At 40.7% G+C, this 27,385-nt stretch overlaps 1 protein-coding gene across 3 annotated transcripts in view; it reads left to right on the forward strand.

Annotated features, from left to right (window-relative positions):
* LOC124290129 (ankyrin repeat domain-containing protein 17-like) overlaps positions 1 to 27,385 on the forward strand; it is a 436,224-nt gene that overhangs the window by 230,192 nt on the left and 178,647 nt on the right. For all 3 annotated transcript variants that reach the window (XM_046726821.1, XM_046726822.1, XM_046726823.1), the window contains 12 exons: positions 4,936 to 4,984; positions 5,470 to 5,504; positions 6,380 to 6,428; positions 6,531 to 6,565; positions 9,171 to 9,219; positions 9,413 to 9,450; positions 9,736 to 9,784; positions 10,217 to 10,251; positions 10,927 to 10,975; positions 11,173 to 11,207; positions 12,028 to 12,055; positions 12,364 to 12,398. In XM_046726821.1, the coding sequence (XP_046582777.1) occupies positions 4,936 to 4,984; positions 5,470 to 5,504; positions 6,380 to 6,428; positions 6,531 to 6,565; positions 9,171 to 9,219; positions 9,413 to 9,450; positions 9,736 to 9,784; positions 10,217 to 10,251; positions 10,927 to 10,975; positions 11,173 to 11,207; positions 12,028 to 12,055; positions 12,364 to 12,398 (486 nt within the window). The remainder of the gene's footprint in view (positions 1 to 4,935; positions 4,985 to 5,469; positions 5,505 to 6,379; positions 6,429 to 6,530; positions 6,566 to 9,170; positions 9,220 to 9,412; positions 9,451 to 9,735; positions 9,785 to 10,216; positions 10,252 to 10,926; positions 10,976 to 11,172; positions 11,208 to 12,027; positions 12,056 to 12,363; positions 12,399 to 27,385) is intronic.

Consider the following 27,385-nt stretch of genomic DNA (forward strand, 5'->3'; position numbering starts at 1 on the left):
TGTATTAGGGTTGCCTGTTGGTTGTAGTGAAAAGGATGTTTTAAACCAGACGCTGAAAACATTTTTAGAAGCCACAATCAATTATTTTAAAATCGGGTTACATAAGCTTGAAAAGCATATGAGTTATATATAGCAATGTTAAAATCTACAAAAAACAGTTTGCTTGATGTGCATTGATATAACAGTAGCTGTTGCCTAGCTGCTCTCGCCTGACTGCCTACGGTCGGGTTGACCTAATGTGGGTTTCTTGAAAAGTAGTAGTACGATGAGGGTCTATGTTTTTTTACTCGGTTATGTTTACATCAACAAAATAGTTTAAGGTGAATCTTTGATGAGATCTTTGTTCTTGGTAAGGAAGGTTTGAATGATTTGTTGTCGACGCTGTTCTATGAGCTTTTTTTTCGTCTTTGCTGATGTCAGTGGTTTTTCGAGTCTCTTCTTTCATTTGGTGGTATTTCGCGATTTCCGACGTCACCAAATGAAACTCTTCCTCGGAGATTTTGCTATTGGTGATCACGTTGGAAATATGATCGTTGACCATGTTTAACTTGGCTTCGTCCAGAACCCTGATCTCGTCATGCTTCAGCACTTTCCATTGCAGACGACGTGAAATGAATTTAAGGGCTACTCCGCCAGCCCCCATACCCCCGTGGTTATTTCTAACCCGAGGACGACGGGTGTGGCCATGATGGTGGATATTAAGCCAACACCTGCTATGCCTAATCCCATGCTAACTGCCACGAGAGATGTGTCCACACTGTCGATGTCATTGATGGCTCAATTGTATTTTTTGTGCTATCAGAGTTGCACCTCACGATCTCATTCCAATTGGTGTTTAATTTCGCTGATCTGTCACAAACGAAATCCATCCAAAGTTTCGAGCGTTTGAGCCACGTCGTCCATAGCCGGATACAATCCCATCTCGAGTGTATTATAATTTAGGAAATAAGCTTCAATTGGTCCTCCGTCAATATTCAATCAATGTACTTTAAGCTGATGAGGTGCATGTGCTCGGATAAATGAATGTAGTTGAGTAAAATGTGAGGCTTCGAAAAAATTATGACCCCACTCGAGGCTTGTGGTGGGGGCTCTTCCTGGTTGTATATAAATACGACAACGTTTATTTTGATGGATATCGTACCAGCGTATTTTTAACCCCAACAGAATGCTCACATCTTCTGCGTGGGCATCTCTTTGAAAAGCTTCAATAATAACTGTAGAACCTTGTATCGCTCTGATCCACATTTCTGGGATTTCAGTATATCTTCTTTATTCTAACCATTTATGTTTGTTTTCCGGACGGACGACTAACATACAGTGGAAACCGCCTAAGTAAAGACCGCTAAACTGAACAGACCTGATAAGTAAACACTTTTCTTTGGTCCCGGCAAATTTCTTCATTAATTATTACTATTAGAGTCTGGTTAACTAAACTCGGCTAAGTCAACAGTACCACTTAACTAAACGTCTTCTCGTGGTCCCTGGAAGTAAATTACTTAACAAAAGAGACTGGATAACTAAATTAGCGATCACCACATAATCCGACATGAGGGGCAGTCGTGTCAGTCTCCAGTCAAACAAACATCATACTTACAGCTTGCAGCTGACAATACACGGCCATCCCTGATAAGTTGTTCATTGTTACATATGCATACATATACATGCATATGGTTCTCATTTGCAGGTTTTTATAAGTTTGGATAAGTAAAATACCTGATAAGTAAACAATTTTGGCGAGTCCCTTGAAATTTTACTTATCAGGTTTCCACTGTATTACCCGTTTGATCTTGTAATTGTGATACGTACATCCACTTTTTTGTACCTGGAATAAAAGTATTCAGTACAACCCCCTTATTTTTTTTAGTTTGAGGATATGACCATCCTCATCCATGACGAGATAGGGGTAGGTCAGGACTATATTGATGAACCAGTTCAATTCGACGATGACTTCTCAACCTTGGTACATGTTGTCTTGCAAGTGCAGGACGTACAAGGCGTTTACCGTACCAGGTTCGTCGAATCCTTGTGTGTCCCCGCGATCGCACACAATGTGCGACTGTTATAACAACCACAGTACGGCGATCGATGTGAAGTGCTGTGCACGGACACGGATTCACTGCTCAGGGAAATTTGTACCGAGGACGCGTACGAGGACATGGCAAAACACAGCCACTTGTATGACACCAGCGATTATCCCCCAGACAACACCCTACACAGAACAACCAATAAATCCTCGGCAAGATGAAGGACGAATGCACGGTGAAGAAATACGTGGTGTAACGACACATCCAACACACCCTATTCAAACAGGCTCCATTCGATAAACGCACGTTCAAACACCCCATGAACGCGTTGAGAGGTGACAAACACAACATCTATGGCATCACTCTAAACAAGACCTCGCTGTTGCCCCTGGATACCAAACGATGAATTACGAATGATGGCATCCACACTTATAGCTATGGGTACCAACAGTTGACCTCGACGCATTGGGTGTTTCTGAGACCCCCCCCCCAAAAGAAATCTCCACTCGATGCATCCAGACATTTGAATGAACGATAGCATGTATACATCATGGATAAGGTTTACTACAGCCCTCGGGGTTACTGGAAAGATGTGAGCGCCATCCTGAAGCTAGCCAAAACCGCTCGCGTCTCCGAGGATACCGCCAAAGCTTGGCTTAAAAAACAAGCCATCTGGCAAGTGTACCTGCCAGCTCCCCGATACATCCCGAGAAGAAAGTATGACATTTCCATACCCAATCGAACCCATCAAGCCGATCTCCTGTTTTTCCACACGACAGGGTGAGAAACAAAACGCACAAGTACACCATGACCGTCGTTGACGTCGCCATTCGCTACAAGGAAGCGGAGTCCTTGACGACCAAAGATTCGAGTCAAGTCGCCAAGGCCTTAGAACACATCTACAAACGCAATCGCTTGACCTGGCCGACCGAATTACAAGTCGATCCCGGACGCGAGTTCATGGGAGCTGTGTCGCAGCTGTTATCGAAGCATAAAGTCCAGGTGAGGCGAGGCGTGGCTTAGCCTAGCGTTTGTTTGGACATCAGTATGCCCAAGAGATGGTAAACCAAGAAAAACGATTGACAGAATGGGTGGTCCGCATACCGCGAGTGGTGTCAGCGATCAACAACAAAGTCACTCGACTCCTCGATAAAAGACCCGTCGAAGCCATTCGAATGAAATCCATGACGACCGAATCGGCTGTGCCATCGCGTCATGGCCAAGAGAAAAAACTTCCGGACCGGATCATTTTGAGGTATCTGTACCAGCTCGGTGAACTCGAAGGAGGGGATAAACGTCACACCACAGACCCCGTATGGTCCATGAAAATGTACCGCGTCGACTGAGTGGTCATCAAAGACGAGTTTGTTTTACTTGCAAGACAGACGGGGGTAGGGTATTTGTCCAAGAGGAATTGATGAGCGTCCCTCAAGAAATGGGATTGCACACTTATTATTAAAGATTCGTCGGGCGGTGGGGTAGCCTAGTGGTTAAAGCATTGGCTCATCACGCCGAAGACCCGGGTTCGAATCCCCACAAGGGTACAATGTGTGAAGCCCATTTCTGGTGTCCCTTGCCATGATGTTGCTGGAATATTGCTAAATGCGGCGTAAAACCAAACTCAGTCAGTCAGTCAGTAAAGATTCGTCTTATGTATCTCATTATCAACAGGTGGAGATTAATCGAGAAACGGTTGTTCAGACGCATCGGGGTGGACGTCAGTGGCCTCAATATTTATGCCGCCCTGCGTCGAGTCATAAGTCACCAGTCTGTACAATAGTTTAGGTCTCTTGGGCACCGAACAGTTACAGCGTCTCATGGAAACGTTAATCGATTATAGCCTGACAACCAGGGAAGACACCGCCCCGTACTCCACCTACTCCGTAGCTTACTTGGACGAGTTCATGGAAGACCCACTCCATAAAGTCGTTGCCGAATATTACGGCTACATTTACATCCAGTCCAAAAGCCAGTTGGCTAAAAATTGTTTTCAGTATAGACTGGTTCCCTTGAAATTTTTAACAGTGACCGGTTTTAAAACCTTCGCTCGATAGACCATCGTCGTTTTTAAGGGCGATGGGCTCGAACTTATTTCATAGCAACGATGGAAATAGGCCCGCCGTTAAGACCACCATCTGAGCGACGCATGTGCGGCAAAACCACTGATACCCCGTTTCGAACTCGCGTCTACTACTACTGGACTTCGGCAGTCAATGTTCGATGGATCTTCGAAGGATATAGGGATAGACCATCGTGCATTGTCATTTTCATGAAATAAGCCGCATGTGCACATTAACCTCGTTCCACTTTAGTAATCGGTGGCTTCTTTAGGGATGACATGATTTTTGTATCAAATACAGCATAAACCTGAAACCATATTTTAGTAAACATTTGCTCGAACCAGGTCGAGCTAAAATATAAATATTGAAAAATAAATTAACATTCAGAAGAAACATATCTGGCAACAATTTTGGTAGGGTGACGTTTCTTTTGCGGTTCAGTATATATGCTCACAGTTGCAAACTACTCTCGTGAGCTTTTGCTGCAGCTTGTGAAACGTTATAGGAATTATGTACGTATAGCTCATTTAACTCAAAGTCACTTCCAGAGACAAGCCCTCAATCCGCAGGATGAGTGAGTGAGTGAGTTTAGTTTTACGTCGCTCTTAGAAATATTCCAGCAATATCACGGCGGGCGGGAGACACCAGAAATAGGCTTCACATATTGAACCCATATTGGGAATCGAACCAGGGTCTTCGGCGCGACGAGCGAACGCTTTAACCACTAGGCTATCCCACCGCCCTCCGCAGGATTAATTTCATGGATGTGTCAGGGAGAGTTGGGAGACAGCCTAGAAAATATTAATCTGTTTTAATGATATGAAATAATCACACATGGTTTTGTATTTTAGCCCCGGGATTTGTGCGGAGAACTGTCGGTAAAGGAGCGTCAAAAACGAGGTAGGTGTCCATCAAAAGATTTCCACATCATAACTGTACTTATGGCTTCTGATCCATCTGAGTCTGTTGTGTAAATACACCGAAAATGGATGGCTGCCTGAAAACTGTGGTGGGATAAAACTGCCTTTGTGACCACATAAATTGTCCAATTAAACAAATACAGAAACTATTCCACCTCCACAAGTTATTGGTCAACTGTTCACCACATGTAAGTTTTGGGGCATTGCAGGCTGGGGCCAATGTATCAAGAAGAAACAAAGCTGCAGTGATAGAGACCTTCGGCGATCATAAAAGTAAAATGTCCTCAGTTGTATGTCAATGCTGTATGTCACTTGTAATCCATGCTAACGTCACAAATGCGAAAGTATCATATAAACAAGATCAGGGAAGCATAAATTAAGATATGTTTTGTTATAAAACATTAATAGCATATATGAATTTAATTGAAATTTATACCCATTTAAAAATGATTTCCCTATCAACAGAGAGAAGACATGAAGTTAAAAATCTGGAATCGAAGGTGAGTAATTCCCATCGAATTATGTTAGATTAGACGTAAAGGTCTTAGTGCAACTATGTTCGCCGTTTTCTCTGGACACGGAGGCCGTCTTTGCCATGTTCGGAGGCCTTTCTCTCCAACGCCGTGGCCGTTTTCTCGAATTTTGTTTGGGGTCCGTTTTTTCCGTTTCCCAACTTTGGGACGCACTCATTGTATACAAACAAGGAAAGAATGAGTTTAATGATCCAAAATTTTACAATGACCTGAATGTTCACCCTAGTAATCTTATGCCTGTTTTTTTACATTTCTTTGCCAAAATGTATAGTAAACGCAAGGCAAAAAATGATACAGTTTCTGACTACGAACTATGTTTGATGTTCTGTTTAGATTCAGTGTATAGTATCAATTCTTAAGTGTATACTATTGAACATAGATCTAGGGAAATATATGCATTATACCACACTGGCTCCCATCGGACACAACACGTGTGTAATAACACGAAATATAGCATTTCTGATGACCCATTGGCCAGCTGAAGTCTGCTCTATATTTAGGTATACGGTGTTCTAATGTTATCTTAGTGACTGGGTTATCAGCAGATGTGAGTAGCCGCACAGCGAAACATTACACATGAAGGCTGAAATGACAAACTTGCCACAGCATTCCACGTCCTTTACAATTTGATAGATACAATGTTCAAACGAAGACTTTCAAGATAAGCCTGCGTGTCTCAATGAGTGAACTGATACAGTGTCACAAGTCAGTTGCTCCACTGATAATGTATTTTCCTACTGATTTCATGATCTTACACCTACTTGAAGCAAACAGAATATTGTTGAAAGTAACCATGGTGTATTGTCAAATATATACATATTTATTCATATTTTGAATTTCAGATTGAGAAACTGAAAGAGGAAGTGGAAACGTTCCAACAACAAACATATGGTATTCAGACTTCTTATCAGAACTTGAATGTTGCAATATAAAGTGTCTGTATTGAAATATTGCCTAGAGAGGAAATGACTGACATATCTGTTACATTTTCAGATAAACGTGAGGACATAGAAAACATCGAGAAGAAGGTAAATACAATTCTAACAGATGTATATACAAAGTATATAGAATATACGAAGTTGTCTAAAGCACGTCTAGAGTTAACTGAGCCAGTCCACAACATAGTAGACATGCAAACATCATGACCATCACCTTTAAGGCCAGGGTGGTTTTTGGACAAGGGCCGTCTTTTAAATCAGATCTGCAGACAAGGGGTCCCGTCAAAATTGGCTGTTTCTGCTTCCAGAAGGATAGCTCACTACAAACTGTTGCCTTTTCTACTGTAGCATACATGGGGAAACCTGAGAGAAGTCCCTCAGACAGTATTTTGCTGTCTTCAAAACCCCAAAGACAGCTCTTCCAACGTCCCTGATAACAAGCAATAATGTCTTTGGCCTTTACTTATGTGTGACTAAGTGGGATGGGTCTAACAATATAACACACACGAGTGTATACAGTTCATTCTGTATTCAGAAATGTTCTGTGTGATGAAGCACATGGACCAGCCTCCCAGTTCAGCTTCTCTCTCTCTCTGCTCTCACACCCACCCTGTCTTTGTCTTAAACTCTCACGCTCGCTCCCTCTCTCTCATCAGTAGATCTTTCACTCTGGACCAATGCTGGGGCGACCCTTGTCCTGAGTGCCTTAAGCTAACCCCAGACGACAAGTATTTATAGTTTTATCCCCAAACACTAGCCTATGTGTCTTAAAGGAATCTCCCCATTACCTTAAGTACTTAGGCATAGATAAACCTTACACACCCTGTTACATGTGTTACGGTTAATGATTTGCCGTGATAAAGGTTTATAAGTCCCCTTTAAACCTGCAAAATAGAACACAGACAAGTCTAAAATATTCAATAATATATTGAGCAAACAATGAGCAAACTACAATGAATGACAATACAGATATCTAGTACAATGCAATTGAGTCACAAATCTAAAATATTGGGTCACAAATATTAGACATTAACTCATTGACATTGACATTGAGAGCAGATATACTTATTGAAGGTTGTTTACAATGAGAGTAGACGAATAGGCGGTCTTGAAATGTTGGCAGACAGACTTGACGACGGTACGCAGATGACGGCAGACAGATGTGTATAACTCCAGTCATGTGATAAATCCGTCGCACAACGCAGCAACCAGCCTTTATATAGCTCTTACACACAGTTCTCGAGCATTCTAGCAAAACTAGGCAGCATCATTATCCACTCAGAATGTTATCGGAATTCGTCGAACATGCGACATGACAAAACTAAAATAAACAGCCAAGGGAGGCTATCAAAAAGGCGTCCCGCTAAAATACTATTGCCATTGAACAAATATGATGCAAGATGTGAGCCGCAACCCATACCAGCTCATTTACACCATGACAACCAGATTGTCAGCGGACCTCAGACCGAAAAGACCTCTGTAATCTATAACAAACCCTAATGATTGCAAGTGGACATTGCTGTACACAGGGACTGATTAAGCTAGAAAGTACAGCAGTGGGTGGGTCAATAGGGTATGGTCCTCTATACAAAGAAGGAGTTCCAGTTTCTACAGCCAACTTTTCATCGTCTTCAAGTGGATCAACAGTCAAGAACAGAAACTACTGACCATGATTCCTGAAAGTGCTATCGGGTCAACGTGGAACTGACAAGATGAATGAAGATTGGTGGCTTCTCAAGCTGTGCCAACACCACTGTCTGTGCAGCACCAATTCCTTTTCCTGGACGAAGCCTCAGCACAAGATGTCCAGGAGACACCTTGTTGGAAGCACTGGTGCCAGGGACAACTGATCACCAGACGACTGCTGCAGAATCAGATTCTAGCCAAAGAGGCATCAAACTAAGTGAGTGAGTGAGTTTGGTTTTATGCCGCTTTTAGCAATATTCCAGCAATATCAAGGCTGGGAACACCAGAAATGTCCATGTGAGGAATCGAACCCGGCTCTCCACATTGAGAGACTGCAGAGCGAAGAACAGATGGCTCGCTATTCAATCGGACTGACCTGAAAGTTCAAACTACTGTACATAAAGCCCTCATCAAAACATGCAAACATTTCTGACAAACAACTCAGCAAGGACAAACACAAGATGCAATCGATCACCTGTTGATGCTGAAACCTAATTGAGCTTTTAAACATACAACTGCAATGTTGCTCTCCAAATAGACCAAATCCACATTTATACATCCATCCACTCACTCACCCACTTAAAACACTGAAGGTGACATTAAAGTGAACGCACACTTGATAGACAGAAGATGACATTGAAGTCAACCAACTCATCCACTCACTCACTAAACAAACTGAAGGTCACTAAATGAACTGAGGGTAACATAGAACTCAGTCAACCCACACCCTCACTCACTAACTGACTGACTGACTGAGTTTGGTTTTACGCCGCTTTTAGCAATATTCCAGCAATATCACGGCGGGGGACACCAGAAATGGGCTTCACTCATTGTACCCATGTGGGGATTCGATCCCGGGTCTTCGGCGTGACGAGCCAACGCTTTAACCACTAGACTACCCCACCGCCCCTCTCTCACTCACTAAACATAATAGAGCGGGTTTGTACTTCTACCTATACACAGTGTAATCCAACTTCCTATGTCGATAAATATGTACGATATGTTCCAGATACGTAAGCTGATTGACGATATTGAACTCAAGAAAGACGAAATAGCAAGTGAGTAGCAAACTACAAGATAATTTGTCAGTTGTGTATCTCTGTTTTTAGAAAAAGAATTGGAATAATGATTTTGCAAGTGCACCCTTTTTTGAAGATTATTTTTGAATGTTGTGAAATAGTTGAAGTTAAACATTTACGTAATCACTAAAATGATTTGAAAACTGACAGCAGTACTTGTTTGTTTATACAGAGTTGGAGGAAAACGTTATACCGGAACTAAAGAAACAGGTAATTAATTAATTCTGACAAATATTTGTTAACATAAAAAGTAAAACATTAATTCTTATATCTTGCTATTTTGTAGGACTTATGTTTGTACACATGCGTATACAATATAGTGTTGCAAACAACATATCCAGGGAGGAATTGTTAATATTATGACATTGCTTTGTTGTTTGTTTACGGACTGATTCACGGTTAACTTCTGTATTAGTTTCCACGGGGGGAATCAACCCGTAATGATATGATATACTACATCTGTGATTGCACTGAGAGGTTGTGTCACATTTGCAGATTGAAAAAGCTGAAATAAGACTTGAAGTGCTCAAAGATACTGTTGAAGGTAGGTTGAATAACTAGTGGACACGATGAATGCTAAATGGTGCCGGGCCAAGTATAATCGGTTAGGAGTCATTAGTTATTCCAACATTTCACGGGATGTTCAGTGGCAGCTATTCTAGCAATGTTCATCATTGAACGGGATTATATAAAAACCAACCAACCCAAACATTTAATGGATGTACTTAATGATTGCTCGTAGGAATGGGAGTAACCAGAAACAGGTAAGCAACTGTCAAACAAAATCAAGGAATATTAGTACACACAATATTATTACACATCCTATATATCACCATGGTTACCACCTGCGTCTTGGATATCAATATTTTTGTCCATTCTTTTTTTCACAAACTCATAGAGTCAACGACGATAAGGACCATACTCAAGTATGAAGTGTATTGAACAAATGTCTTATGTCTTTCATTTCAATCTACAGATACATCAAATGCCATCCCGGCACTGGAAAAACAGGTACCTTTTAAATCAACAGTTATATGTATGTATTGTGAAGTCACTCAAGAAGACTACCTAAACATAGTGTGAGTGAGTGTGTTCAGTTTTACGCCGCACTCAGCAATATTCCAGCTATATGGCGACAGTCTGTAAATAATCGAGTCTGGACCAGACAATCCAGTCATCACCAACATGAGCATCGATCTGCGCAATTGGGAACCGATGGCACGTGTCAACCAAGTCAGCAAGCCTGACCACCCGATCCCCTTAGTCACCTCTTACGACAAGCATGGGTTACTGAAGATCAATATTCTAACCCGGAACTTCACGGGTCCTAAACATAGTGTACCTAAACATAGCAGAAGATAGATAAGAATACAAGAAGGTTAATGTTGTGGTGTACTGACAATGACATATTCAATTAGAGATCTGAGGACACCTGTGATAACAGGTCGAGTCAGGGAACCTTTCAATACTACCAATCATTGTCGAGGGTTCTAACCTTCTCGGTGCGAGTGAGGGAAGAATAACCGGCAAGCATATGTGATACCTTATTCTAATGTGATTGATCTTTCACTAGCATCTGACCAGTTTGACAAAATGTAGAGTACTTTGTATGTTCCATACACGTATTCACAGGATCTACGATTCAGAGACAATTGACTTCAGGTTATTTCCTTGTATTAATTGTAGGTGCGGGACCTGATACAGAATCTCACAAAATATGGCACTGATGTAAAAGGTAAGAATAGTTTCATGTTCTTCAGGACCTATAATGTCACATGGAAACTAGAGCTATGTAAATAGATGAATTAGATAGTAACCACACATGAAATATATCTGGGTTGTTACACGTACTATACACAAGGAAAATATTTGGTCTTTTGTTTTCTTTTATTGCCTAATATCAAGGTATACCTATACTATTCTTTTTTATAGATGAAAAGGAGAACATTGCGGAACTGTACAGATTGGTATGATTATTACACTTGGTTTCCTCAACATTTACTTTATGGTTACTATAGAACTTAAAGCACCAAGTACTGTTGGAAAATCAGGTCCTGTTGCTCAGATGAATGCCACATAATGTGCTAGCTCCCTCTAACTCTTTTATCAAATAACGCTAGAACAAATAGTTCATCCAAATACACTGCATCGTATTTAGGCGCAGGGGGTTTACAGATGATATGTTCGTAGCCTGACTGAAGAGATGGAGGGCTGAAGAGATGGAGGACTGAAGAGATGGAGGGCTGAAGAGATGGAGGGCTGGAGGGCTGAAGAGATGGAGGACTGAAGAGATAGAGGACTGAAGAGATGGAGGACTGAAGAGATGGAGGGCTGAAGAGATGGAGGACTGAAGATATGAAATGCTTCTTGTGTCCCTGTGGTTTAGAGCAGTCCCAACTATATCAAATACATTTTGGGGGAATTTATAAACAGATCCCTTCCAGATTTGGCATGTGTCAGCCTCTATCGTAGAACTTTTGGCTGTACAATGTTTCGATGTATTATGGGGTTAGTGGCTGATCATTTTGAGCATGTACTCCCGTTTTGGTAATATCCTGTATTATTAGCAAGTGTCATATTAACTCCGTTGAAGGCGAGTTCAGAATTATGAAGTCACAGTGAGGTTGCCTGAAGGCTGACCTCAGGTTAGAGCAGATCTTTCTCTCGAATGTATGGTGACTTTCGTCAGTAGATGGAGCAGATAAAGTCCACTCAGATCGTACATTACACTGTGTTTCAAGTTAACATTAAGAGGTATGATTCTTGTATACTCGTTTCTATTTACAGGTTCTTCAGTTGAGAAAAGACCTTTCAGGTTTGTTCATTTCATTGAATTTGGGATGTCCTTAAAGTAATTGAGTGAACTAATTAGTCGAAGCTGCTTGTTTGTAATATCAGGATTATTCGTCACAACTAACTGAAAACAAAAAACAACCCCAAATAATAAGTTACTGGTACTGATGTAGCTGGCCGAACAGCTGGTTGAAGTTACACAGGTGATGAAAGTCCAATGTATAATTTTAGTGTATTCTTCATTTTAACTGTTTTTAAATCAAGGAATATCACAGAGACAAAGATTGAGATTCCATTTAAATACAACCGCAAATCATGTTATTTTTTCAGATCGGAAGAATGATCAGAAAGCACTCGCTGAAAAGGCAGGTTTTCCTATATTGCATTTTGAAGAGTATTGAACGTGTAAATGTTTTGCCAGAGAGTGTCAGACTTTACTCACTCACCCATTCATTACGGTTGTCTACCAGTGCTCTCCCTATTAATGCCAAAGCTCAACGTTTATCTCTTTGTTTTTTCACAAGTATCATTTTCATTTCCTACTTTCACTATGGATGGTAATTTTGTTGTTGTTGTTGTTGTTGTTGTGAATATCATGTTTATAAAATCTGTGTTGTCGCCATTTTTCGAGACATACTTAATTCACAAATGCAATGGCCATGGTACTGTTTATATTAAACATACAGTCAAATCCCGATGAGTCGAATGCCGGTGTCTCGAATATTATGCATAACTCGAAGTACCTGTCGATCCCGACCATTCCCTGTTATAGTTGTCATCATTTGATTTCCGGTTACACGAATTCGTCTCATAAAATAAATACACACGAAGACTCGAGCAGGAACTTTGGTCCCATGAGATTCAAACAACAGCAATCTTGTATACATAAGCCGAAGTCAGTCAATGAGAGGATGATTGGTGTAGCAAACTGATCCAATTAACAAACCAGCGCGGCTCACACCTTTCCACCATTGACGGGTGAGTTCAAAAGGGAGATTAGTGATTTTACGGAAATAACTGTCTGTGCTAATCAGACTGGAACTGATAAGGTGCCCCTATAAGTGATATGGAAATCATTAGATAAACAAATGCTTAGGAGGAGGAATTAGGACTGGATCATCTTCTTTTCTACCCTCATAGACATACCTATGTCTCGAATACATCGATAAGTCGAATTTATTACTTGGTCCCCAGCGATTCGACTCATCGGGATTTGACTGTACTTGCACGTGTACAGGGTCAATGTAAATTGTCACTAAAGCACATTGATACCTTCATTTCTGTGGTTAAACGAAGGTAACAATGGTGTTGGCTGAAGTTTTGCAATGTTCTGTTGTATCAACTTCATAGTGAGGGGATGAATGGAAGGTGTTTGTATGAGCTTTTGATGAGAGACTTATGGTAACACTCCCATCTGACTCGCTCCTCTACACTTGCTCACAGAGGAAACACCGAGTTTCACCTTCACAGACATAACACAAAACACTGAACGCGCCTTTCATCAGTATGTTTTCTAGTTAATGCTTCCAGCAATACGTTCTTGCAGCACCTCAATAATCAACACCCGTACAGACAATAGTACTGGTTGCAGTGTTAAACAAAGAAAACGCAGTCTATTTGCAATTATATCATATTTAACGATAGACTTCCTGTTGATGACTGACACGAAGTAAAAAAAGTATATGTCTAATTATGAGCACATGTTTGTTTATTTAGTATTGGTAACCTGGTAAATGAATGTCAAATATATATTTGTATATTTAGCACAGCTAAGGTGTGGATGCCTTCTCATAACTAGATGAATGAATGCCAAATATATAATACTAATGTTGTTACAGATGCAGAGAATAGAAGTCGAACAAGCAAAACAAAAGCGCCAATGTGAAGGTATGCATAATACAATAAAATACGCAACGTTATATCAGGCGAATATACGTACGTAATTATAAATGTTTTGTGGTTATCTACTTGATTTAAATGTCTACAACCATCTTTTATGTTTTATGCAACTCTTCCAGCGCAATCAAGAAGTTTATTATAGATGATATCCTCCGAAGCAAATGATAATACACACTCAATGTCTTCAGATTTACGGAGAGAAAATAAAGAATATCAAAGCCAGGCAAGTATTATTCAAAATACCTTAACATATTAATAATGAAAACACAACCCCTATCAGCATATACTCTCCAAGTGACAGTAGTTATTTCCATCATAAATCAGCCATTACCTCATGTCACCTGAAGACGCGTCAAAGTATATTTGGCCCACTATGCATCTTATCAGTTTAGTTACTTATCAAATGTATCAAACTCATCCTGCATGACTGACGTGAGTGGTTTTGGAAATCTTTGCACTTTTGTGCAACGAAACCTGTGAATTTATAAAAGGGTGAAACTCGGGTGTATGGGAGATTTGGTAGCTGATAAGAACTTTTCATAGATAATAAAACTTCAGATCAAAGACGTCATTGACTGATACATTAGAACCTTAAAAGGTGAATGCATGCATGAGTGAACCCGTTTCTGAGTACAGTACACTTTTCATTATGCGACATTATAGAGCTCTGATGGAAATGGTGAATGTATACCGTTTATAGTTATACACTCCCTCCTTGTCCTATCGATCATACAGGTGATTGCAGTGGACACACACTCGTCCGAATCAAAGAGGTTTCACTGTATGGATATTGTTTAGAGGCCATGAATTTAAATGTGAAATAATTAAGTTTGTCTGTTTCATTGACATAATTCCATCATCATCTATAAGCAGACGAAACTACACGAGTGTAATTCTTGATTTCAGATACAAAACCTCTATAAGGTGATCGAGGAAAAGGACAACAATATCAGACATCTTAAACGTACGTTATAAGCGAGACAGTGCATGCTTCTAGTAGTCTGGCGTACGTAGGTCTTACTGTAAAGATTTACTTAGAGAAACACATGCACGTTTGCAAATCATCAGTGAAATTATAAAACACGTACACCATCAGTCATATTTTCCATTTATAACCAAAAAGATAAAATAAATAACTATGCTGTCAGTTCAACACTGCATATAACATGTAAACACTTTATTTCTGTTTTTAGATGCAAGGACAGCAGCAGCAGAGAACAAGGTAAATACGACATGTATTCCTGCATCCTTGTGAATTTAACTCTTATTATGTCAGGTAAAAATATTCCTCTGAATACTTAACCTATCAAGTAAATACTCCTCTGTATACTGAATCTGGCAGGTAAATACTCCTCTGTATACTCAACCAGACGGGTCACTACTCCTCTGTATGTCCAACCAGACAGGAAAATAATCCTCTGTATACTCAACCAGACAGGCAACTACTCCTCTGTATGCCCAACCAGACAGGTAAATACTCCTCTGTATACTCAACTGGACAAGTAACGGCTCCTCTGTATACTCAACCAGACAGGTAAATACACCTCTGTATACTCAACATGACAAATGAACACTCCTCTGTATACACAGCATGGGAGGTAAATACTCCTCTGTATACTCAACATGTCAGGAAAATACACTTCTGTATACTCAAAATGACAGGTAAATGCTCCTCTGCATACACAGCATGACAGGTAAATAATCCTCTGTATATTCAACGTGAAAGGTAAACACTCCTCTGTATACTCAACATGACAGGGAAATACTCCTCTGCATACTCAACCTGACAGGTAAATACTCCTCTGTATAATTAACATGTCAGGTAAATACTACTCTGTATAATAAACATGTCAGGTAAATATTCCTCTGTTTTCTCAACGTGACAGGTAAATACCCTTCTGTATACTGAACATGTCAGGTAAATATTCCTCTGTATACTCAACATGTCAGGTAAATACTCCTCTGTATACACAGCATGGGAGGTAAATACTCCTCTGTATACTCAACATGTCAGGAAAATACACTTCTGTATACTCAAAATGACAGGTAAATGCTCCTCTGCATACACAGCATGACAGGTAAATAATCCTCTGTATACTCAACGTGAAAGGTAAACACTCCTCTGTATACTCAACATGACAGGGAAATACTCCTCTGCATACTCAACGTGACAGGTAAATACTCCTCTGTATAATTAACATGTCAGGTAAATACTACTCTGTATAATCAACATGTCAGGTAAATATTCCTCTGTTTTCTCAACGTGACAGGTAAATACCCTTCTGTATACTGAACATGTCAGGTAAATATTCCTCTGTATACTGAACATGTCAGGTAAATACTCCTCTGTATACTCAACATGACAGGTAAATACTCCTCTGTATACTGAACATATCAGGTAAATACTCCTGTGTATACTCAACATGACAGGTAAATACTCGTCTGTATACTCAACATATCAGGTAAATACTCCTCTGTATACTCAACACGACAGGTAAATACACCTCTGTATACTCAACATGATAGTTAAATACACCTCTGTATACTCAACATGACAGGTAAATACTCCTCTGTATACTCATCATGACAGTTGAATATTCCTCTGTATACGCAACATAACAGGTAAATACTCAGCTTGTCATATTATGCATCATTTACTCAACCAGTCGGGCTAAACTTACCTTGCATCATTACAGGTACAGGAACCTCAGGATGCAGTGCAAGAGACAACCACCCAGAACAAACACGGAAGGGAAGAAGGAAAGAAAGGTTTGATCTCTATAACTTGTTGAGGACATTATTCTATGGTTAAATTTAACGTTTATCCAGGATCGTGTGGTCTAGCTTTAATACTGTAGTTTATGTAGCCACATAGGCTTACTGGTGTAAGGGAGGTAACTCTATACGGGAGACGTAACTTCTTGTTTGATGTCGACGGGGCAAGCCTTATGCTCTGGCTTGTTCACCTTCTTTTTTACACCATCCCACCCACCACAGGGCGAACATACAATAGCATCTCATGCATGGCGAATGTGTGGTGTTTCAATCAGAACGTTCTCCATGATATTTTAAAGGGATTTCAATATGGGGCTACTGTGAGCGCGTGGTAAACTGCTACTTTACCATCTATCGAATACTCAACACAAAGAGGCATAACTCTGTTTAAGAGACAACTGTTGATGTGCATTCGTGACCCGCTCGTGTTATTTCCATTCGTCTCCACTCGCCCCTTTCCGTTACCTCCAAGAAGACTCGACCCTTAGACTAATGCTTAGTCTCTGAATATATATTATTTTGATAATAACAAACAAGCCCATTTAAATTGAAAAGAAGCCCTAGAAGGACCAGAGATTCAGAACCTGAGGAAATCTAGACTTGCTTTATTTAGGGCTTTAGCACTGCAGAGAGGGCTTGGCAGTAGGGAAACTAATGTGGTTAAGGGACTGTGATACAGACTACTCGTTGCCCTATCGATGAAGGTTTTGTGCGAAAATCCGACAAACCAATCAAAACGCATGGAAGGATTGAGGTACTTGAAATATCCCGAAAACTTAAATCGGTCTTGTCATGTTGTGATTGTTTAAAAAATCTAAAAAATATATATCTAATGTATAAGAAAATTGTTAACAAAACTATGTTGCCTAATTTGAATTTTTTAGTAAGGATAGGACCACGAACGATGACTGATCAAATACGGTATTTCCTCTAATAAGCGCCGGGTCTGGAAGTCCGTTGAAAAATTAAGCTCCCGGGCGCTTATTAGATGAAAAACGGAACACACGTGCGTTTGGATCCCAAATGAGTGTTTTTTCTGACGATCTGACGGGCTTGCTTTTGAGATTTACGTAAGCCTTCCGACATTTGTGGGTAATGTAATAAATAGCTACGAGTTTCAAAACAGTATATTTATGCATAACTAATCAACTTTAATCTTAAACACCGTGCATACTTTTCGCTTCATTTGGGATATTTTAGTCTGACGTTTCTTGGGGTTCTTCATATTGTTTTAGCGTATTCAATTTAATTCCACTGGTACACTAAATCTGGATGACTCTCTACGAGTCCTTCAGATTGAGATATGTTTTAATGTAATTTTTGTGTCTCTTTTTTGATACTTATAAAAACATGTTAATACTTTCAACTTGTTTCTCTATTTTGGAACTTTTAACTACACGTTTTAGCTTGTTTAAAACAGTTCAGACGTTTATGTACACCAATAAATCCTTCCAGAGGATCACGAGCCGGTATTCGGCTGGTCCCGGAATAACCAAGTGGATCACGAATGTAGCTGCTTTTAAAAGATTTTCACTTGTTTTAAACAATACAATAACTTCCTAAATGACAGTTAGTCCCCCGTTGACATTCAGACTTTATTTCTGAACCTGTTTTCTTTACTAAAATAACAATGCGACAACCGATACCCTTCTTTCTCACCCAGCCAGTGTTGGGCCACACGTACAGCACTGTTACCAGTTTCAATTGCTCTTTGTGACGAACAGCGGAGTGCCTGACTCTGAGGGTGTGGGTTCGAATCCCGGATGGGACTCAACCCAAAAAGTACTAGAATTTGTACTTTTCTAAGAAAGTGTAATCCCAAATGTTGCGGAGTTACACTTTCAGTCTTGGGAACTACCTTGACTGTTATATGATATTGATAATATTAAGGGAGAAAGCCGAGAGATCTTTTCACTTTCCTTTGTCAATACTGAGGTAATTATATATTTTGCGGATAGTAACTTTCATCGACTGGCCAAGGCTCACAGATTGACTGGCAAACGCAAACGCAATAATGTTGGTCTCGTGGCCATATATGGCTGAGATAATGCCGATGCGAAGTTAGATTTGAACTTATAATTACTACCACGTGCATTTCATATTCAACTCACGGTTTTGTTTCCGTTTATAACTGAAGCAATACATATCAACACATAATAATAATAACAATTAAAACCAGATATATGTACATGAATTCGTCAGTAAACTAATAAATTTGTACGGTCATTAAAACTGTCTGTAGTCCTCAGAGTAATTTCTTGATTTAACGTTAGTCCAATCCAACAACAATTGTAACAAGCCTTGTCGGTTTTCGTCAGTCACAAATAAGATTAAAACGAACGAAGAGCTGCTCGCTGGCCGCTGCCGCGAAATTGCATCTATCTGTCAAGTTACGTCATCTTGTGACGTCATATATCTAGCACTGGGTCATACCAGGCCAGGTTTCAGGAGAGGCAGAAGTGCGGGGCAGAATGTGAATCTTGTATGAGATGTAATGTCAGGGTAAGTAAACTGAAAATGTGGAGGCAGTCATCATTAACATGGGTTATCGTTTTGTTTGTATGGGGCCATATTTGTTCAGTGTCCAAATTACTAGGTCACCTTAGGTTATTTGTAGGTATTTCGGCAAATGTGTATGTTTACCACCCTGACTGCCGAGTCTATTATTCTGAAGCACATTTGTTGTCTACTAAATAGTGAACGTTGTGAAGGAATTCAGTCACGTAAAACTTGGTCTACATTTAGATGTGGGTTTAAGCAGATATGAGAATATTGGATGTACAAATTCAAATACACGGTACACACACGCCTTTGTTTACATAGCGACTCTCATGTTTTTGTGCAGTGCATGTTTCGAAACACAAATGTCATCTGATCAGTTACTTATGTCACATAATGTGGAAATAGATAGGCATAGATCGACCTTTGCTGTTGCCGTCCGGCAAAACAGTAGTACTATAAACCAACTGGATATATTGTGTGTAGATCTAGTACTAAACCACCAACTGGATATATTGTATGTAGATCTAGTACTAAACCACCAACTGGATATATTGTATGTATATCTAGTACTAAACCACCACTGGATATATTGTATGTAGATCTAGTACTAAACCACCAACTGGATATATTGTATGTAGATGTAGTACTAAACCACCAACTGGATATATTGTATGTATATCTAGTACTAAACCACCACTGGATATATTGTATGTAGATCTAGTACTAAACCACCAACTGGATATATTGTATGTAGATGTAGTACTAAACCACCAACTGGATATATTGTATGTATATCTAGTACTAAACCACCAACTGGATATATTGTGTGTAGATCTAGTACTAAACCACCAACTGGATATATTGTATGTAGATGTAGTACTAAACTGCCAACTGGATATATTGTATGTAGATCTAGTACTAAACCACCAACTGGATATATTGTATGTATATCTAGTACTAAACCACCAACTGGATATATTGTATGTAGATCTAGTACTAAACCACCAACTGGATATATTGTATGTAGATCTAGTACTAAACCACCAACTGGATATATTGTATGTATATCTAGTACTAAACCACCAACTGGATATATTGTGTGTAGATCTAGTACTAAACCACCAACTGGATATATTGTATGTAGATGTAGTACTAAACTGCCAACTGGATATATTGTATGTAGATCTAGTACTAAACCACCAACTGGATACATTGTGTGTAGATCTAGTACTAAACCACCAACTGGATATATTGAGTGTAGATCTAGCACTAAACCACCAACTGGATATATTGTATGTCGATGTAGTACTAAACCACAAACTGGGTATATTGTATGTAGATCTAGTACTAAGCCACCAACTTGATATATTGTATGTAGATCTAGTAACCTGCGACCTCGTTGTATCGCGGTACTTGACATATCCGTAATCGTATATAATAAATGGTCTCTGCTAAGACTCTGCATAGACAATATACGCATATGGTTTTAATGTTATCATTTCCAATTCTTAAAACCTACTGCACATTATTTATAGATCTATTGCTAATGATAAACTGAATATAATGTATGAAACTAGTATCTGTCGTTTCTGAAATTTAACTGTTTTTCTTCAGCCTCCAATGACGTGACAAGGAAGGGAGCCACCGCCACAGTGAAACGAGCTGGTGTTATTGTTCCACGTCAAGGAGGTGAGAGCAGTAGGCAGGACTGTGGTACTGGAATGTCACTCCAGTGTCAACACTTGTATCACAGATCAGGATAAGTTATTGTTCAACGTCAAGGAGGTGAGAGCAGTAGACAGGACTGTGGTACTGGAATGTCACTCCAGTATCAACACTTGTATCACAGATCAAGATAAGTTATTGTTCCACGTCAAGGAGGTGAGAGCAGTAGACAGGACTGTGGTACTGGAATGTCACGCCAGTGTCAACACTTGTATCACAGATCAGGATAAGCTATTGTTCCACGTCAAGGAGGTGAGAGCAGTAGACAGGACTGTGGTACTGGAATGTCACTCAGGTGTCAACACTTGTATCACAGATCAAGATAAGTTATTGTTCCACGTCAAGGAGGTGAGAGCAGTAGGCAGGACTGTGGTACTGGAATGTCACGCTAGTGTCAACACTTGTATCACAGATCAGGATAAGTTATTGTTCCACGTCAAGGAGGTGAGAGCAGTAGACAGGACTGTGGTACTGGAATGTCACTCCAGTGTCAACACTTGTATCACAGATCAGGATAAGTTATTGTGAAGGAGTTGAAACAGTAAATACAGAAGGTTTTCATTCAAGTCTTAACACTGTTATAGACATTAGGCCTGAACAAAATGTACAGTGTTATTTCCTGTGTTCTATTGATAGACTGTAACATCACGTGTACAATGTACAAGTATTTCCTGTACTGTATTGAGAGACAGCGACATCACGTGTACAATGTACAAGTTTCTGTTACAGTGACACAGAAAGACTCCAACCCTCACCATGACGCCGCCCTCCTTGATGCCTGCCGTGGTGGGAACATGGCCGAGATGAAGCGTGTCCTGGATCTCGGACAGGTGGACATCAACTGTAGAGGAGGAGGGAGCCTGACACCAGTGATGATGGCAGCAGTGGAGGGACAGAGAGATATGGTTGAGCTGCTACTGAGTAGAGGAGCTGATGTGTCACTGGTGGACGTGGTCGGTTACAACATCCTTCACTACGCCTGTGTGGGAGGACACGTGGGGACGGTGAAGTTGATACTGTCCCTGGACGTAGTGGACATCAACGCCAGGAACAACCACGGGAAGACAGCGGCCGACAAGGCGAGAGCCTGTGGACATCATCAACTGATGGATCTCCTCGTGTCACGTGGAGCTCGGTGAAGTCATGTGGTGTGGTGCAGACAGTGACGATGCTGTTACTGACAGTGACGTGGTGTATGTCGTTCACGTCGTCGTATTTACATTGTTGGACCAAGGTTAGAATTATTGTTGTGTTTGAGGAGAAATAAAACTTGTTGAAAACATTTTCAGACATTTTGTCATTTGTTTTCATGTGGATGTTTTCATGATCAGGTAAGAAGATTGTTGACTGAGTGCATATTTGTATACAACATGAAAGTTGACATAGTGGCGGACATTTATATGTGATTTATGCGACAAACTGAGTCACAGGTATGTGACAAACAGACAACAAACTGTTTGTTTACATCTCGATCCACTCTGAGGCCATGTTCGCCCAGCTGACGGGGCGCCAAATGTACAGTGACGGTGACGTCACAGTGCCTATGACGTCATGGCTGTGTTACCCAGCTTCCAGACAGGGATACGGGAGTTTGTTTTCAGTTTGTTACAATGAACATAATTTTATTTCTCCTAATGTTGTCTTCTTGATTTGTGGCATCAAGTTAAGCAAAGAACATCCGCCTATATATATTTACAATCTGGTTGGTACTCGTGCCAGTGAGTGGTCAACCGCACCTTCAACGTAGAAGACTTGTACATGCGAGCAGTCACACCGGCGACGGAGTCGGACAGGGTGCACATCGGGTTTTCCATTCACACCTCAATGAACCGGGGGAAAAACACAAATATATTGAACTTGTCTAACTTGGTAATTAATTTCTGATCCACATGGAATCTGCGTTATCAAGAAAATGCATATCATACAATATTTAACACGCCAGAGAACATAGTGTTATACAAACGAGTCTTGTTTACGTCAGCTGGCTCTCTACCGCTCTGTGCCGCACTGTGATGACGTCGGTTTCAAATATGTATACATTGTATACAATGTTACAACGTTATTATATCTTCACAGTGTAACTAAATTGTATAACATTCAACTTGAGTTGATTATTTTAAAAAGCGTCTTTTCAAATGTATATCCTCCTTGCCTTGCCTTGCCTTGCCTCGCCTCGCCTCGCCTCGACTCGCCTCGTCTTGCCTCGCCTCGCCTCGCCTCGCATTGCCTTGCCTTGCCTAGCCTCGCCATCGGTGAAAGTGTCAGTTTGCTACTTTTCAACATAAATCATTATATCGAAACCTTCGATGTTGCTAGTAAGCTCCCTAGTTTGAAATCTCGATGTCCAACAATTCATATCACTGTATAAAGTACATTTCATTGCGATAACAGATAGATGCAATCCATGTCAAAATGAAGGGTCACTGAAAATTGTCGGTGAGTTAGATTTCCCTCCAACTAATCCTGCTGAAATAGTCAGTGTATTTGACGTCAATACCAAATGGACAGAAGTGTTTAGATTAGTTCATGCGCAGACTGTCTTCAAAGTAACGTTACACAGAACAGTTTAGATCAAACATCTGGTTGAAAATCCTGATCCTCCTATCTGGTTATGGCCTGAAAACCAGTTGTAAGATGAATCAGTTTCTGCAAGCAAATCTGTCTGGGAACATAGCCCCAGTCTCCGAAAACATGTAGCTAAGATACATAGCGTTCACTGACCTGAACGCTATGTATCTTAGCTACATACATGTTGATTATAAACTCATGCATATGACGGCTCTGTTATTCCTTGTGCCATAGCGACTGATTCAGGACAGCCATTGTCCGGATACACAGTTATTTCCACACACACCCAATTATTTATTTGATGCTAATCGCCATTCTCAATCCTCATCTCCACCATCAACCCGTGCCACTCATCAGTGAGTGTTGTTAATAGGCCAAGTGTTTGCACGGAAATTAACGTTTTTGTCTTGTACTTATTCTGCATAAAAAGTGTTTGTCAAGCAGTCCCAAAGCCAAAACAGTACAGATATCATAAGTGACTAATTAGGAGATTTGTAGCCTGAACTGGTTGTAACCGTTAAGGTACGAAGATTCGTTCTTTATGGCTGTAGAAAGAACTCGGGGTGTGTTGACGAACAACTCATATGCGAACACAGGTAATACTATTTAACAGAATAGCATAATTAATTTACGCTTTACCTGATAGGTAACGTTTGGGAAATAACATGTTATATTTTGCTATTACTATTCAGAACCCAGTTTGCGCTGCGCACAATGTTGCTTTCACTAGTTCATTACATGAGAATGCGCTTTTTTGCATGGCCGACAGACAATATGCTGTGGCAGTGTTACTTTTTTCCGGTGCTAGGAAAGTTAGGAATTCACTAGTCTATTTTCAAAGGATGTAATTAAATGTATTTTCACTTCCTATACAGGCATTCTTTGCAGAGTACAGGTATTTTATAAAACTGTCAGGAGTTTGCTTTTTGTTGAGTATTTTACTAGCTCTTCACTTAATATGGCTGTGCGATGCACCTGTAAGCGTAATCTATGCAAGAGTATCTTCCCTGTGAAAGTTATGTGTGTTTTTTTCAAAACATACAAATCATGATGTAAACTTATGTCATTTAACAGGTCACCGAAGTTCGGCTGTGAGACCTTACAAAAGAACAAGTACAGAAATGCAAGCAAGCATATCTGATGTTCTCTATGGTAAAACGTCCAAAGGCTGCGATGGGAGAAATGGCGACGGCAGAAAGGATGGTGGTGGCGACGGCAGAAAAGATGGCGACAGCGGTGGCGACGGCAGGTAAGATGGTGACAACGGTGGCGATGGCAGGAAAGATGGTGACAACGGTGGCGACGGGAGGAAGGATGGTGACAACGGTGGCGACGGCAGAAAAGATGGCTACAACCGTGGCGACGGCAGGAAAGATGGTGGCGATGGCAGGACAGATTGTGACAACGGTGGCGATGGCAGGACAGATGGCGACAACGGTGGCGACGGCAGAAAAGATGGCGACAACGGTGGCGATGGGAGGACAGATGGCGACAACGGTGGCGATGGCAGGACAGATGGTGACAACGGTGGCGACGGCAGGAAGGAAGGCGACAAGCGTTTCCTTTCGTTTCCTTTCAATTTCTCTTTGTGAAATTTTTGGGAGAAATAAAATATGGCTTCCTTTCAAATGGAAATCTGACAACTCGTAGTCTTGATCACGTACTCTGTGTACACCTCCAACATTTCACGTATTGTGTCTCAGTAAACTTCAAAATGGCGTATCTTTTCATTGTTGACCAATTGTCGTTCATAAATATATCCATGAAATTGTGTCAGTAGTAGCTAACAGTGGTGTAAAAAAGTGAATTGTTTAAATTTTGACCAGAATTTAGAGTCTCTACTGAGATTACAAAACGTCAAGCAGATTCATGGAGCTTTCAGAATCCTCATGACATAAACTCCATTTGTACCAAAGACTTTCGGTGAATACTAATGTCAACTACTCGCTCTTCGTGCCGTGGCAGCTACTAGGGTAGCCTAGTGGTTAAAGCGGTTGCTCGTCACTTGTATCAAAGACTTTCGGTGAATACTAATGTCAACTACTCGCTCTTCGTGCCGTGGCAGCTACTAAGGTAGCCTATTGGTTAAAGCGGTTGCTCGTCACTTGTATCAACGATTTTCTGTGAATACTAATGTCAACTCGTCGCTTTTCATGTCATGGCAGCTACTAGGGTAGCCTAGTGGTAAAAGCAGTTGCTCGTCACAATTGTCAACGTGTGGTGTACGCGTCGATTGGGGAATTAGCACATAATTAAGGTGAAGTGTGCGTTGATGAAGACGAAGGCATAGTTGAGTTTAAACTTCTTTAGTTACATGTCAAACAAATGCACAAGACATACATGTGGGAGAGCGGAGTACCTGCTCAACCACAGGGCGTTTCCAACGAGCGGCATTATCCTGCTCGTGGTCATCCCTACCGACTGTCCAACTACCGAACTCGTACTCCTTAACTCCCTCTCTAAATGTCAGCATATCTAGTATATATATATATATATACAATTTTTGACAACAATGGTCAGGCGACGACTCATCAACGGACAGACAGAAAAACAATAGTACTTCCTTGACCAGTTGATGTGATGGCAGACACGGCCAAGGGGGATTACCAATGAAGGTTATAAATGTCTTATACAATAATTAATGGGCTGACAAGTCAATTTACAATGCGGTAGTGATAAGGGTGTACAGTAGTGATTAAAAATACAGCTTAGCGTCATTTATATATTACAATAAAGTCTCACATGTCTTGAGTACATAGTTTTGGACTTTTTAAATATTTGGACGATGGCTGTCCTGAATTAGTCATTATAACACTTGTATCAAAGACTTTCTGTGAATACTAATGTCAACTAGTCGGGCTACGTGTCGTGGCAGCTACTAGGGTAGCCTAGTGGTAAAAGCGGTTGCACGTCACTTGTATCAAAGACTTTCTGTGAATACTAATGTCAACTAGTCGCTTTTCATGTCGTGGCAGCTACTAGGGTAGCCTAGTGGTTAAAGCGGTTGCTCGTCATTTGTATCAAAGACTTTCTGTGAATACTAATGTCAACTACTCGCACTTCGTGTCGTGGCAGCTACTAGGGTAGCCTAGTGGTTAAAGCGGTTGCTCGTCACTTGTATCAAAGACTTTCTGTGAATACTAATGTCAACTAGTCGCTTTTCATGTCGTGGCAGCTACTAGGGTAGCCTAGTGGTTAAAGCGGTTGCTCGTCACTTGTATCAAAGACTTTCTGTGAATACTAATGTCAACTACTCGCACTTCGTGTCGTGGCAGCTACTAGGGTATCCCTAGTGGTTCAAAGCGGTTGCTCGTCACTTGTATCAAAGACTTTCGGTGAATACTAATGTCAACTACTCGCACTTCGTGTCGTGGCAGCTACTAGGGTAGCCTAGTGGTTAAAGCGGTTGCTCGTCATTTGTATCAAAGACTTTCTGTGAATACTAATGTCAACTACTCGCACTTCGTGTCGTGGCAGCTACTAGGGTAGCCTAGTGGTTAAAGCGGTTGCTCGTCATTTGTATCAAAGACTTTCTGTGAATACTAATGTCAACTAGTCGCTCTTCATGTCTTGGCAGCTACTAGGGTAGCCTATTGGTTAAAGCGGTTGCTCGTCACTTGTATCAAAGACTTTCTGTGAATACTAATGTCAACTACTCGCACTTCGTGTCGTGGCAGCTACTAGGGTAGCCTAGTGGTTAAAGCGGTTGCTCGTCATTTGTATCAAAGACTTTCTGTGAATACTAATGTCAACTAGTCGCTCTTCATGTCGTGGCAGCTACTAGGGTAGCCTAGTGGTTAAAGCGGTTGCTCGTCACTTGTATCAAAGACTTTCTGTGAATACTAATGTCAACTACTCGCTTTTTTCGTGTCGTGGCAGCTAC

Source organism: Haliotis rubra, unplaced genomic scaffold (assembly GCF_003918875.1).
Source record: "Haliotis rubra isolate DU_JTF1 unplaced genomic scaffold, ASM391887v1 Scf458, whole genome shotgun sequence".
Classification (NCBI taxonomy): Eukaryota; Metazoa; Mollusca; class Gastropoda; order Lepetellida; family Haliotidae; genus Haliotis; species Haliotis rubra.